The sequence below is a fragment of the Rhinolophus hipposideros genome (genome assembly GCF_964194185.1).
Source record: "Rhinolophus hipposideros genome assembly, chromosome: 1".
NCBI classification, from domain to species: Eukaryota; Metazoa; Chordata; class Mammalia; order Chiroptera; family Rhinolophidae; genus Rhinolophus; species Rhinolophus hipposideros.
This window is the reverse complement of record NC_138047.1, coordinates 20747695-20763137: the sequence shown is the minus strand read 5'-3', so window position 1 is coordinate 20763137 and position 15443 is coordinate 20747695. Positions and strand designations below refer to the sequence as shown.

Below are 15443 nucleotides of genomic sequence, written 5' to 3'. Positions count from 1 at the left end.
GTACCATTTTGTTGGGTGGAGGTTTCACAGTGGTCTCGGATTGTACTTTATCAGGTTCCCAGAAACATGACTTTCTCCCAGCGCTGTACATTTAAAGCAAAAGTTAACACTTTTTCCCAATGTTGTTTACTTAAGATGACCACCATGCATCTGTCCAATGGCCAATCGCTGGCTAGTCATTGCATCATCCCATAAAAATTAAAGAAAGAAGAAATATTTCCGAAAACAGGTACTGCCCAAGGGGAAAAGGCGAATGACAAATCACCAGGTCCCCTTGATCTGCAACTAGTCATTTATTAATATTCTGCAAAATAGATCAGACATTTCAGGTTTAAAAGCTTTTTCAGAATGATCCGTTTATTTAAAGCACGGGACCGTTAAGTGCTTGTCAATGAAAGTGTCCCTGGGAAATGCAGTAACTCCCTCAGCCATCAGGATTTAACCCACAACAGCCTCTGGTTTTCTAGTCATGTTGCGACTAGTCCAATGTATCCAAGAAAAGAAGGGGACACGAAAACGACTCAGGACTTTAGAGCCCACCATTCTCCGGTCCCCAGAAGGGCCGCAGTCTGTGCCAGTGCCGAGAGCACTGAGGAATGGTGCTGCTGGACATGAATGGAGGCGGGAGGCTCAGAGTCTCAGATCTCTACCGATGAGGCTTTATTACATTTTTCTGGCTGTTGGCATTTAGTTTCTCTATCTTTTGGGGGTGGAGAGCACTGGATTCTCATCTCGAATCGGCCCCACTGCTACCTTCCCTCCCAGCTGTGACATGTTGGTGGGCGGGGCTATGCCTCTCTGCACATGTTCCAGGGGCAAGTGGGACAAGGCCAAGGACAGAGGGGCAGAAAAAACTCTAACTCTGATTTCACATTTAAAAAAAAATACAACTCCAATTGAAAAAAATAAAAGGAACTTCTCTGAATTAAATATATTTAGTCCACCAAAGGAGAGCCCAGAAAAGGTGCTTCAGGCAGTTGGTACCAGCAGAAAGGCTCGAGGAGACAGTCACTAGAACTCAACTCTGTGGTGGTACAGAATTCCTGAAAGAACAGTTTCAATGCACTTGAACTTGTAGAAAGAGCTCCCCATTCTGCAACTTCGGGTCGCCCATTTAGGACGAACCCTGCCAGCCACATATAAAGATTCAAACACAAAAGAGAAGAGACTCGAATTACCTGTTCCGTTTCCATCTAATCCTCGCAAATATGGGAAACTGTCCACCTCGGAGGGGGAGCCGGCTGCAGTAAGGAAAGCCGTCAGGTCACTGTAGCTGGTGTTCTCAGGCAAGCGCAGAGCTCTCCTTTGGAAATGAACACGCGGCTGCGGCCGAGCACCTGCAGAAATTAACCTCTGCGTTACCCCCCCAAGGAGCAGTTTGTTTTTAGAAGATGCAAAACCAGGAGGTGCTTCTCTAAGTTTTCGGCAAGGCTCCCCTGCCCCAGCACCCAGCCCTCCCCACATCTCCTCCCATCCCCCATTCACACAGGACACAGAGATGGACAAGGGGCTATTATAGGGATAGGAATAATAGCCCATTGTCACATTTGTTTTGACACAGGATGTTATTTAGGTTTTTAACAAAAAGCTTCCCAAATGCTCTTTGTGGGCAGTCTTTTCACTGCACAGCATTTGCCTATGGATAGGGGTAACATTTGGGGAAGCAAAGTCCATGTGAGTGAAACAAGTAGATGGCAATCTCTTTACACCAACAAGGCAGGAGAGCCCCTTGGACACTGTTGCAGCACATCCTTCTCTATGTGGTTAAGCTCCACAGACCCAACTGACGCGGACCCAGTGGATCAAATGTGCAGCCTGGACAAGAGCTGCAAACAAGAGTCCAACAGTAGCGAACCCTTTTCTTCCTGCAGAAGCTGCCATGTGGCTGGCCTCCAGTCGGTTCTGAGGGGTGTATCCTACTTGTAGGAGGTTATGTGGCGGGTTTTATCACGAGACTTGCAATGATGTGCAGGGCTGTTCCCTTCAGCAAACCCTACTCCTTTGTGCAGAAGGACGGCTGAGCCGACTGGCCCCACTCTGACTTGTGACGTCATCCGCCGTTTGACTTTGCTCTGCATGTTGTTTTCATTGTAAAACCTAAACTTGTTTTCACCTAATGCTGTGGCAACAGTCACAAGACGTAAAGGTGCTCAGTCCTTTTGCACAAATCCAGCAAAACATCATGAAGTCAAAAATTCATTGAAATGGGAGTTGTGGCATTTATTAACAACAGTACACATTTCTCCTGATTAAAATAAAGTGGTTCTGCAGAGACAGTGGTCTGCCCTGCCACGGCTGTCATCCAGTGTCCTACCCCAGGCTGAGGCAGACCGTGTGCTTGGCTGGGGTCTCCCTCTCTCCAATCCATGTGGTCTGGCCCAACAGGCCTGCCCATTGATGGTCTTTATGTCTGTTCCAGGGTTCCTTTTCACTCAGGACCAGAAACCTTTAAGGAGGCTGGGTGGGTGCATGCACCTATCTAGAAGCGCTCTAGAATAAGGGAGTTTTAGAGCTAGAGGATCGACTAGCCCACATCTCCTCCTACAGCTGAGGTGAGAGAAGCCCAATGGCCTGACCACCCACACACATGTGTGGGGCAGGCTGCCTTGACCACACACAACTGAGGTGGTCATGATGCTCCCCAAGTCCCTAACAATCACTGATGACATTGCTCAAACGATGGGTCCTCCATTCCAGACACACAGGCCCAGCTTCAGGGCCCAGGCCAGCCAGCGGCCCAAAGTCACGACAGTCCTATCTAACCTCAGTCACCTGCACTGACACTAACTGGACACGTACATCAATCTAGACCCCCAGTGCCCTTTCGTCACCCCTAAAACAAACCTTGGTAATGTACCAGCATCCATGGATCTCTACCTTTTAACGCCCAGCTCTCCACTGTCCGGTCCTCTTTTCCTCTGATTTCTTAGAATGCTGCTGTCTTCCTGCTGTCGTCTCTGTGGCTTGCAACGAGTTCAAACCGTCACGCTTCCCAGGAGCGCTCCATCCCAGGCTAGGAGCACGTGGCACGTCCTAATCCCTTCCCTCCACTCCTACACGTGCTGTTTGCCTCTTCTGTGCTGCTTCTCTGTGTTGCCCTCGGACACGGAAAGTCAAAGCCTACCCTTGCATGTTCCCCTCCTCATCCCCAACGACATAACAACGTTCATTGCTTGTGTTGTATTATTTTTCTCAGCGATAGTGAACTTTTTGAGACTTAATTTCCCTTTCTCCACTGTGCTCCAATCTAAAAATGCTGCTGATGCCTGGTTCTCACTCAGTGGGCGGGGAGACAAAGATGTCACTAAGACAAAGAAAAGAACGGCTCAGCGTGTCAAGTGTAACAGGGCAAAAAGGGATTTGTCCTCACGAGGGCCGAGGCAGAACGCAGAGTCCAGGCTGGTTACCCTGGAACTGGGGGCGACACATGCACCCTTCCAGGCCTTAGGAAAAGGCCCTGTGAGATAGGAGGGTTGGGATCTTCGTGTAGGCTCCCTTGGCTGGAAGGAACAGAAACCTCCTCCCACTAGACCAGGGAGAAGGGAGGTTGCTGAAAGGTGAAGAGGAGTCATGCTGAACCCAAGGCCCAGCTGGCCTTACGGGGACCAGTCTGGGGCCTGGACACCACAAACCAAGGCTGCTCTCCAGCTCTCCGGGGCCATTGGCCATCTTGTCCCAATTCTGTGTCTGTCTGCCTCTCACGTACCTTCTCTCATTCTCTAGCATGCCACACATCTCAGTGGGAGATGCCCTCCTCTCCCCACCTCTGTTCCCTCTCTCTTTCTGCTGCCTCTCTTCCCGTTTTGTGCCGGAGAGCTTGGTCCCTGAAGGGATATCTGGTTCTAACTGCTGTGGCTGGGGGTGGGAGAGCACCAAAGGGCCATGCTACAAGCGGATGTGGCCGGCCCAGCTGATGTGACACACGCTGTGACCTGGATCTGGATACCTGTCCCCTGAAGGACCAAACATGCTCCCCCACTGAGCTCAGGCAAGACATCTTCCTGGTAAAATGACCACGGAAACACGTGAGGAGTCTAAGGGTCAAGGCTATTCTAAGCTGTGGTGAAAATAAAATTTAAAGTGGGTATGTGTGGGGTTGGGGAGCGGTTACGTCCTTAAACCTATCTTCATGTATTAAAGCTGCTAAATCCCCCACCTTTCAGGAAGGGAGGTGACTGGATAGAGTGTGGACAGTGTGTTGGTCTTTGCTGGAAGCCTCTCTCCCACATTCCCCACCGCAGCTGTTTCAAACTTCCTCTGCTCTTCTCAAACTTAGGGCTCCGCCACCAACCAAGCATGCTCAGATCCTACTCTACTGACAATCCTGGGGCCACCATATCCTTTCTCTGCACTTTAAAAGTGTTCTTCCCTTTTCTCTTCTGTCCCTGCTCTCCTCTGAGGGCAACCCAAGTATCCTAACTTTTACTTGTTGTATTGCAAGACTTGGCTCAGCCAACTATTTTTGCCTCCGTCAACAACCTAAAGGCTTTTCCTCCCCAACCAACACACACACCCATGTCTTGCTCATCTAGAAAAATAATAAAACATGACTTTAACTCTGTATTCCCATAAGCGAATGCCTTCTCTCCTTCTCCTCAAGCCCTAGTGATGCAGCTTCGACCCTCAACTCACACTGCCCTTGGAAATGTCAGCTGATGACTGTATAATCTGCAGACCCCATGACCACATCTTAGCCTTCGTCCTCACTGACCTCTTCACAATGGTCAGTTCTGCTCACCGCCCCCACCCGGAATCCCTCCTTGGCATTCATGGTCCTGAACTTTGCTCTCTCCAGAGTCCGCCCCCTTTTTCTTCTGCAAGGACTTTTCCTACCACGATGACGCAGTTCCTCAAAGCCTGCCACAGATGTCTCTGCTGTTTCTGGGCTCCCTCCTTCCTGACTCCTGTCTGGTGTCGCCACCTCAACTGTGACCTTCCTCTCTGGCCTCTCAGCTGAGCTCCACGTCTGTATTTCCTCTGCCTTTTAGACACCAACCTGGATGCCCACGGGCACCCTAAAATCATCATCTGCCTTCTCTCAGAGTTAACGACACCCCATTTCCCCCAACAGCCAGGTGTGGTTCCAGGTCGTCACCATCATTTTCCTTGTTATTCTGCAGACTCGCTCATGTGCCAGGACTGGCCAGTCTTCCCTTATCAGCATTTCCAGCATCATCTTTCCCTCCCCTTCTGCCTTTACCCTTCACTACCCTATGTTACCCCTTGCTTTAACTGTTGCAAAAGCCTCCGTATTGGCTCTGTGCTTCAGACCTACCCCTTTTCATCTTCTTCCACAATGATTGTTCTAAAATTCCACTCTGATCAAGTCCTTTCGTGGCCCAGAAACCTTCCATGGGTCGCCACCACTTCCCAAATTAACAACGGTGGCAACAATGAGAGATCAATGTGGACCTAAACTACTATTCCACCTGTCTCATGAGAGGCATAGTTCAGTGCTTTAGAATTCACAAAGCTCATATATATAATGTTATTTAGTATTTACAACAATCCTATGAAGAAGGAACTCTGTCCTTTTTGGGTAAGGAAACTGAGGCACAGAGGTTAAGTGACTTGCCCAAAGTAATTGTTTGTAAAAAGCAGAAACGAATTCTTTTCATTCTAACCTCCATATCCCTTCCTCGTACACCATGCCTCCCTCAGAAGAGATGCTCCACTTACCGCCAATCAATCAGCTCACATCCTCTGGCTAAGCGTGACTGTACCGCTTTCTGCTTCTACACACATGCCCAGCTCTTCACCATGTCGGAAGCTTCTTCCCATCCTCTATTTGCACATCCTCCACCTCTTCTACACAGGGGTCCATCCCAAATGCCGCCTCTTCTATGTAGCCTTTCTTGGTCCTACCCCAAGCTCTAAGCTCTATCTGTATCTCTCTGACAGCACTGATCTTTCTGTGCCCTGTATTATGTTTACTTGCATGAGTAAACATACATCTGCCTGATCAGAGAACCACGAGAAGAGAACACGGGCGGCGGAATCTCTTAGCTCTGTTTCCATCTCTCCTCTGCCACCTTCTAGTTGAGTGAGTCAGGGCTGTGGGTTCTTTATCTTTAACGTGGGTATGACTGACGCCCGTCTCACAGCACGATTGGGAGGTGCTGGATCGGAACACGTGTGGATGATACTTCACGGTGCCTCCTGGCACATACCAGGCGCAGGATAAGCAACGATTTCCCATCTCCTCTCCTCTTTTAGACCAAAGATCCTTAACAGCAGCTATTGTGTGAAACACAGGACACCGTGTCTGTAGATAGTTTGCCCTCTACAAAGGTCATAGAATTGGATGTACAGCCGAGTTATACCGGGCAAGGCGCTATGTCCTAGTAAAGGTCTGTCTCAATTCTGACAAGGTCAGGGTTCCTCAGTCTCGGCGCTATTAACGTTTCGGGCCAGGTGGTTCTCTGTTGGGGGACAGGGCTGTCCTGTGCATTGCAGCATGTCCAACAGCATCGCTGGCCTCTACCCACTAGATGCCAGGGCAGCTCCCAAGCTGTGACAACCAAAAATGCCTCCAGACATTGCCGAATGTCCCTGAAGGGCAAAACTGCACCGTACCCCAATGCAAACAACACATATGGAGATGTGAAGAGGAAAGGCCAAATGCCCTGCCATCTGGAACTCAAGAGCACAGAAGGTAGTCCTGGAAGCAGCTTAATTATCATAGTGTTTGCAGCGCTCACATGAGAGAGCCATGCTAAAAAGTACGGGAGAAACTTTAAGAGAAAGCCAGCCACCAACTGCCCAGGAGAAAAGCACTTCAGTAGGAGCTCCCTGTGAGCTGTGTCTGAGACCGTACGGAGGCAGATGGAAGAGACCGCACATCTGAAAGCAGATGTCGTGTGTCTGGAAGCCTGAGGACTTCTGTGAGAGCCAAGTACAGGCTGCGTGGGGCCCCGGGGCAAAGGAGGGGCATGGGAAGGGCCCGGGACATCCCGGTCACTCAAGAGTCTGGACTTGAGGTGGCCGGCAGGGGAGAGTCTCCGGGGGTTACTGGTATGGGAACAAGATGACCCCACTTGTTTTTACCCAGTTTGATAGCCAGGTGGGGAATGGCCATAGGTGGAGAGAGTCAGTGTGATCAGCTAGGAAGGTCAAGTGAGAAATGATAGAGTTCCAAAAACAGACAGTGGCCTTAGGGATCGAAACAGAAGAGGTGGCTGGAGGTGAAGGCCGTTGTTGGAATAAGAGAGAGGCAGGACAGGAAGAACCTGGGAAGGAGACTGAGGAACCACGAAGAAGAGATGGGCGGTGGGAGTCCATGAGGAAGCAGAGAGATTCGACAGGAAGGAAGGGGTAGTTTACAGAGCTGAGAAGTCAGGCAGGACGAGGACCAGAAAGCAGCCCCCGCAGCTGGAAATTTGGCCCCTGCTGCCCTCAGCATGAGAAATTTCTAAATAACGGAGGCAACGCAAAAGGGAGCTACAGCAGTGCGTTGCTGAGGGCAGACCTCTCCAAAGTTTGGGTGGGGAGGGGAAATGAGGAAACTGGAAGAAGAAATAGGGATTAAGGAGGGTTTCTCTTGCAATGGCAGACCTCACAATTTGGGGAGCCGAGAAAGAACTAGAAAGAAAGATGACAGATTCAGCACATGTGGAGGGAGGTGTGAGAGGAGGAGATAAGGACAGGATCCAGCGTGAATGAGAAGGGGCGCACGGTGGGGGCAGGAACCCCAGGTAGGAATGTCACGGTGTCCGCTTAAAAAGAGGGCAGAAGGAAAGCCACCGAAGGCATCTTTCCCTGTGAACAACTGGCAAGGTCATTGCTAAGAGGCAGGGTACAAAGTGGGGAGGGGATGAAACAGGTGGTGCGAGAGACTTACAGCAGCTGCCCTGGGGAACAGAAGGGACGTCTAGGGGGCAGTAAAGAGAGCAGGAAGATACCCAGCAGATGGAGACCACTGATTTGGGGTGTGCCAGTTTGGCCTGAGCACAGTGTGGCCAGGCGCTGCCCGGGGCATCTTTATGGCACCTTCTTATTTACCATCATCACATTCTGAGTGGACAACATGCCCATTTCTCCTGAGATAGCATGAAGGTCTGCAAGACGCTTTGGGAGCCACAGCTGCAGGCTGGCTCTAATCCCCCCTGTCTAGTTCCCAGCATTCCACCAACTCCAGCTTTCATTCACACCTTATAATTAACCACCTTGAGGTTTAAATGTTGGCATCACCACCTAACGCCTCCCCACAAGGTCCCAGCGTGAATGTATTCCTCGGCAAAGTCCAAAACACACCCAGAGGAAATGATTCTTCTAAAACAATTCGCAGGTGTTCTCTCCACAATCACTGCAAAGTCTATAAGCAATCTGCAAGTGTTTTGCAACAACCTGTGCATTTTCAGATACAGCCTCTTTGGGGAAAAGTCCCTGCAGGTAACCAAGGCCCTTCCCCTTCACCACCCTGTCATCATATGACTGCTCCAGGCTTTCTTTACAAAGCCATGCCATCCATAACCACACAGATTTCCTTACTTTTTAATATGAAAGGATCATTGACCACTAAGGCCACTTCCCCTGGAAACATGCATTTATTATGACCTCGTATGTCTGAAGGCGTCTACCTAATCCTAGTCTGATGGGAGAAGAATTTCAGGGTGTGTATGGTCAACATTCAGATTCCATACATACAGAGAAGAAAACAGGTGGGCAGCCTTTTTATTTTTTAAGGAAAACTCCCATTAATCATGAGTTTATTCAATTTAGTTGTAAACATTTCAAAACAAAAATTTCAACGGAAACATTAGGCATCTGACTAATGAGAATTACGGGCTCTGTTCCCTCCTATGTGGTCTCCATTTCCTACCCCGTGGCCTTCATTCAAATCTTTGATGTTCGTGTCAAAGAAACCCAAAGGTAGGGCATCTAAAACGACGCACAGAACGTGTGCAAAGCTTCACCACGGAACTGCTCCACACAACCTCCTCTGTTTCTCAGGAGAGTTTGACAATATTATGCCATCTGAGCAACACACTAAAAATTCAAATGGCTTACAGTACTTCCATTTCTCATCAGGCGGGAATTCCTTTTTCCCCCCTCTCCTCTGAATCCATTAACGAAAATATTCACCTACATTTGACCAGTTTGAGAATAAAAATTTAATGTATCATTCATAAATTCAGTTTTATATTGGTTTTATAGAACAGAACTGCAAAGACCAAAACTGACCTACATACAGATAGCTTTCCTTCCAACTGGTAAGAGAACTTGAAACAAAATCGTCCAGTATTATCCTTGGCAGTCTCACCTTGACTGAAACAAGAAAAAGCACAGCGAACAAGAATCCAACCCATAAAGTAGGATTAAGTTACAAAATTCACAAAATTCCTGTAATTTTCAAAACGTGGAATGGATGAGATTTTTAGAAAGGGAGAAAAGGTTCTCAGTTTCTGGTTATATACAGGAGGGAGTGATACATGAGACTGAATACATTAACTGTCACCAAAACTACCTGACTGATTTATGTCCTTGGGCTTATGAGGTGACCAAACTCCTTGCTCCTTAGAGAGGGAAAGAGCTAAGCAAGTGCTCAGATTGTGCGTGTGTCTACATGTGAACTGTACTTGTACGAGCAGCCACCACAAAGAAAACAACTGGTCGTGCCATGAATAATCTAGGTAGAGAGTGCAAAAAGCAGTGAGATTTGGCTGTTTTCAAAAATGCTTATTTCCTCAATCATTCAGTAAATTGCTCATTGGGTACCTATCATAAGGCAGGAGTGGGGTCAGGCCCTGCGGGTGCTACGATGACAAGGCCACACCCCTTGCCCTTCAGGTTTTAAATTTTAGCTAGGGAGGTAAGATATTATAGCACCAAGGATGGCAGAAAGGGATCTATCTTAATAAGATACAGAAGCCCCCCGCTGGAGGGTTGTCTGAACCCACTCTTCTGGTCACTGAGAAGGGCATCGGGGGCAATCCGGGAGATAAGAGACATGTGGGATCCAAGGGTGGGAGCCAGAGGGATGGAAGGTGCAGGAGGGCCTGGTTCTGGGCTCGGCCAGCGCTGGGACGATGAGCAGGACTTTGTGGATTTCACTCACAGGCTGTGTCACTGACATGATGGCATTAATCCCCCGTCTGCTTCTCTCTGACCTGCTGCTACCAACTGGCTCCCTTTTCTTACTCATACTTTCTGTTCCCTTCTCACTTGGGCTCGTGGGTGGCCTGGCATGGTCGTTGAACCACTGCACCCCAGGACCACTCAGCTGAGCTTCTCACCTCTTCTAGGTTCTCAGTTCAATCCCAGGAAAAGGAAGAGAGACAGAAGAGATGATGGCTGCTCTTTTCTCTCCCAACCGGGTCCCAGCCCCTGGCCAGACTATGGACTGGTTGCTTCTGAGTTGGGTTCATTTGGCAAAAGCCCGTTGTCAGCTGAGGCTGAAGGGCAAGCCACCAGCATGACTCACATCTCCTGGGAAGACACAGGAAAGAGCTCCTATACTCGGAAAAAAATGGGTAAGCGTAGCTTGTCTGTAGCAGAGACGTTAATTACAACTGCCAGTCTTTTGTTCCCAGTGGAAAATGATGGCAAGAGACGAATAGTTCCTGTTTTAGTGAAGAACATGAGAAGGAAGCAAAATTTTTCCCTCATTCCAAAAAAAAAAAAGAAAAAACCATGATCACACCCCCATGTTCATTACTCACAGTAGCCAAGACATGGAAACAACCTGAGGGTCCATCAAAGGATGAACAGAGAAAGAAAATGTGGTACGTATATAAAATGGAATAGCATTCAGCCATAAAAAGCAGATCCTGCCATTTGTGACATTATGGAGGGGCTCTGAGCACATTATGAGAAGTAAAATAAGTCAGACAGACAAAGACAAACCCTGTGTGATCTCGCTTATACGTAGAGTCTAGAAAAACCAAACTCATAGCTATCGAGAACAGACCACTAGGTAACAGAGGTGGAGGGGCGGGGTGGGGTGCAAAATGGGTGAAAGTAGTCAAACGGTACAAACTTCCAGTTGAAGATGAGTAAGTTCTGGGGCTGTCATGTGCAGCATGGAGACTAAGTTAATAATACTGTATTGTATATTTGAAAGTTGCTAAGATAGTAGATCTTAAAAGTTCTCATCATAAGAAAACAATTTGCAACTATGTTAAACTGAACCTGCCACGGTGATCCTTTCATAGGACATACAGAGATCACATCACTATGTTGTACACCTAAAACTAATACAGTGGGGGCTGTCAATGATATCACAATAAAACTGGGGAAAAAGAAAACCATTATCTTTTAGTTGAGAAACAATAATAGCAAAGGTTATCAAAGAAAAATTGGAGGTACCACGGCCAACAGGCTCAGGCCACGGTGTGGCTCTAATGTGAAAGAAGGCAGAGGCGTCAGTCTAGCTCTGCTGTCTTCGAGGCAGAAGGAAGATGATAACTTAGTGTTTTCACTCTGCAGATGACATGAACATCTATGTTTCCATTCCTGTTCCCTCTTCCCAACTGAAGCCACATATGCTGCTAGATGCTTCTCCTTATTTTCTCTGCACACACATCTCCTAAGAGCAGTGGCTGCATGTTCTGCTCCTCCTTGCACGTTCCCACGGCTACTCAATAAAAAAGGAATACATGACTTCACCTCATTTGCAAATGGCACACACATATGGTTAGGTTAGGTCAAGAATGAAAGTGTGCAAAATAGCATTAAAATAAAGGAGTAAAGGAAATAAAAACTAATCTGGTGAAGCACGAAAGGCCAGGAAACTGCATTCTCAAGGCCCATGATTTAGGTGGAAGAAAATGACCTCAGCACAGAAATATGTTTGACATAAGCATTATTCCCAAGTCTACCCTCAACACCAAATGCAGGGCAAGTCCCTCAGGCTTCCTGACGAGTGTCTGCAGAGACAGGGTTAAAAAAATGAGGGGACAAGAGAGATGAAAAAGCCACTCTCGAATGCTCATGAACTTCTTTTTCCTTTTTTTGTGTTTCAGGGGGTGGTTTTTGGGGTAAAAAACTCCTAACGTTATATTTACTACCCTAACCATTTTTAAGTGTGCAGTTCAGGAAGGTTACGCATACGTACATGGTTGTGTGACAGATCTCTAGAACCTCTTCATCCTGCAAAACTGAAATTCTAGACACTCGAATGCTTCCAATTCTTTAAAGGGTAACCCTGTCCACTGATCAGTGGGTGAGGCCCATGCAGGGTCCCGGCTCTGACCTCACGAGTTGAATATTCTCTCCTTTGGAGAAGAGAAAGATGTGGTATGGACAGAACGGTGGAGCCCCTTCTTTTCTCTCACACCGTTAAAGGCTGGGCCAACCAGAAACAAGATCACAGCCAATATTGAGTTGAACCCAAATTCCAATGTATGGTGCAGTCATGGAGACAATGGATATTATGCCCCAAAGGTGGATAAATGTGCTGCGATCACTACCTGACAATAAGCCATCCCTCACAAGAGTTTAGTCGTCGGCCCCAAAGTTACTGTCACTTCTCTTTTCATTTCTTTTTTTTTTTTTTTGCTACTTATTTTATTTTTTTAACTGAACTTTACTTTTCAACTGTAGTTGACATTCAGTATTATTTTACATTCGCTTCAGGTGTACAACAGAGTGGTTAGACATGTATACAACTTACAAAGTGATCAGCCTGAGAAGTCTAGGACCCATCTGACCCCATACATCGTTATTACAATACGATTGAGTATATTCCCTATGCTGTGCTTTACATCCCTGTAAGAATGAAATCTTACCAACATGGGTACAGGGTATTATGCTAAGTCAAATAAGTCAGACAGAGAAAGACAAATACCATATGATTTAGCCTCTCTTTTTAAATATTCCACATACCTTGGAATCCTGAGACTATCTGGACAACATCTTCATACACCATCAGAGTAGCAGACCGTTCCGGAAGCAGGCCAAGACTCAGGGAAGAAAACACTGCGGAAACAAAAATGGATGTAAGGGTATTCTGACATTGAAGTCAAAACACCCACTCTAATTTTGGTATTCCCTGATTTCAAATCAATCAACAATATTGATTTTGTATTCTGTGACCTAATAAGAAATATATATTTGGTCTTTGTCTCCAGTTCCTGACATAGAATTCCTAAATCCCTTGGAATTTTCTGAGTGATGGAGGTGATAGAAGCATCTTTTGGTCCAAGGGGATGACTCTGGGTGGGCTCCTGGATAGGGTTTGGTCACCATGATTAGAAGCTTGGCTTTCAGCCTCACCTCCCATCCTCTAGGAATGGGAGAGGGGCTGGAGATTGAATTAATGATCGATCATGCCTGTGTGATGAGGCCTCCATGAAAATCCCAACCCTTCTGGGTTGGTGAACACATCTACATGCCAGGAGGGTGGTATACGCCAGCTCCACAGGGACAGAAGCACCTGCGATCAGGTCGCTTCAAGACCTCACCCCATGGGCTTCTTCATCTGGCTGTTTATCTGGGCCCTTTACAATATCCTTTATAATAAACTGGCAAATGTAAGTTACACGTTTTGCTGAGTTCTGTGAACCATTATAGCCAATTATGAAACCTGAGGTAAGGTCATGGAAACCCGATTTATAGCCAGTCGGTCAGAAGTACAGGAGACAACCTGGGACTTATGTCCGAAGTCCCTGTGGACTGCGGCTTACCTTTGGGGTCTGCGCTAACTCCGGGGAGGTACTGTTGGAGCTGAACTGAATTGTAGGGCATCGAGAAGGTGTCCGGAGTTGGAGAATTGATTGATTTGAGAAGAGAAAACCCCACTCATTTGGTGTTAGAAGGGCGAGTAGAGAAAAACGGTTTTTCCTTGAAGCATGATTAGCCAGACTTTCAACATGTCACAGGCGTACTACAATCGCTCATATAAAAACGGCTTATCCTGCAATTGTCAACTATTTTTATTCAGTAAAAGTTTCTAGTACGAGTAAAGCATCTGAACCTCTTCACATAGGAATATACTAAAAGTTATAATTACACACTATAAAAATGTAAATATATAACATTACATGTTAACATTAAGAAAGACTTCAAAAATATGTGCTTAGGGTATTGTGTGCCTGATGGTAAAAGAATATCCTCCCCCCAACTCCGCCGTTCTGGAAACTAATAAGATGACAGAACTTGTGCTATTTTAAAATACTGGCTTAAGTACCTCCTGTACTTCCAATTAAAAAATTCACAAAGATTAGAAGTTTCTGGGTAAAACATGAATTTATGAGAAAGCCAATAAAAATATTATGGAATAATAATAATCACTGACATTAGTGAACCCTTCCTAACATGTCAGACATTATTCTAAGTGCTTTAATTTGGGTAATTTATTTAAATTACAAAACAACTCTATGAAATGTATGTATTATTAACAGGCCCCTCTGACAAGTAAGCAAACAGGTTTATGGATAAGGAATCAACGTGTCCAAGATCCCACAGCTGAGTCTGTCCTCAGCCACCATGCTCTGTGGACTCAAATTCAAAGGCCAAACCTCTAAGTTTAAAGAGGAGAAAAGTGAGTCCTAGGAAGGTAAAGTGACTTCCTGGGAAACTATTAGGAACCAGAAACATCAAGTAGTAAGAATATCAATTCCTTAGCACTGACGGCTCTTAACTAACAGTGCCCGAGGGCACCAGTGAGCTGGCCTGGAACATGACCCTCTACGCAGTCAATTTAGTCAGCTGCCACTATCTACAAGGCCCAGGGCTAGATTTGTGGAATAGATCAACGCTGGAGGCAGAGTGTGCCCTCAAAGGTTGTACATTAGAAGGGGATGAGGACACACAGCAAAGTGCTGTAGGACAAGCAGAATGTGGCAAGTGCCATAAGAAAGCCAAGAAGGTACCCTGGCACTGTAGAAAGCAGCCTGGCAGTACCTCCAACGATTAAACAGTTTACCATGTGTGCTGGCAACTCCACTTCTAGGTATATACTCAAGGGAACTGAGAATATATGTTCCCACAAAAACTTATGTATGAATGCCCAGAGCAGCATTAGTCATAATAGCCCCAATGTGGAAACAACCCAGTATCCGTCAACTGATGAAAAGAAAAACAGAATGTGTTCTGGCTACACAATGGAATATTGTTCACCCATAAAAAGGAATGAAGTGCTGATTCAGGCTACAGCATGAATGGACCTTGAAAACATTACGCTAAGTGAAAGATGCCAACCCAAAAGGACACGTATTATGGGATGCCATTTATCTGCAGTGTTCATAGAGGCAGAAGGGAGATCAGTGGTTGCCGGGATCGGGAGGGAGTGGGAAATAGCAAGTTGATGCTAATGGGTACGAGCATTTTTGAGGGTGAAGAAAATATTCTGGGATTAGACAGGGGTGGTGGTTATACAACCTTGTGAACTGCACACTTCAAAATGGTGAATTTTACGGTATATGAATTATATTCCAAATACAAAAACAAAAACAAAAAAATTTGTTTTTTAAACAATTCATCTTAGGGGTTCAAAGCTGGCA

At 46.5% G+C, this 15443-nt stretch overlaps 1 protein-coding gene across 1 annotated transcript in view; it reads right to left on the bottom strand.

The window, feature by feature from the left end:
- Positions 1 to 15443, bottom strand: part of FAM171A1 (family with sequence similarity 171 member A1) — a 119377-nt gene that overhangs the window by 32865 nt on the left and 71069 nt on the right. The window contains exons 3-4 of the mRNA XM_081056894.1: positions 12826 to 12918; positions 1179 to 1337 (exon numbers count right to left, since the gene is read on the bottom strand). Coding sequence (XP_080913020.1) covers positions 1179 to 1337; positions 12826 to 12918 — 252 coding nt within the window. The remainder of the gene's footprint in view (positions 1 to 1178; positions 1338 to 12825; positions 12919 to 15443) is intronic.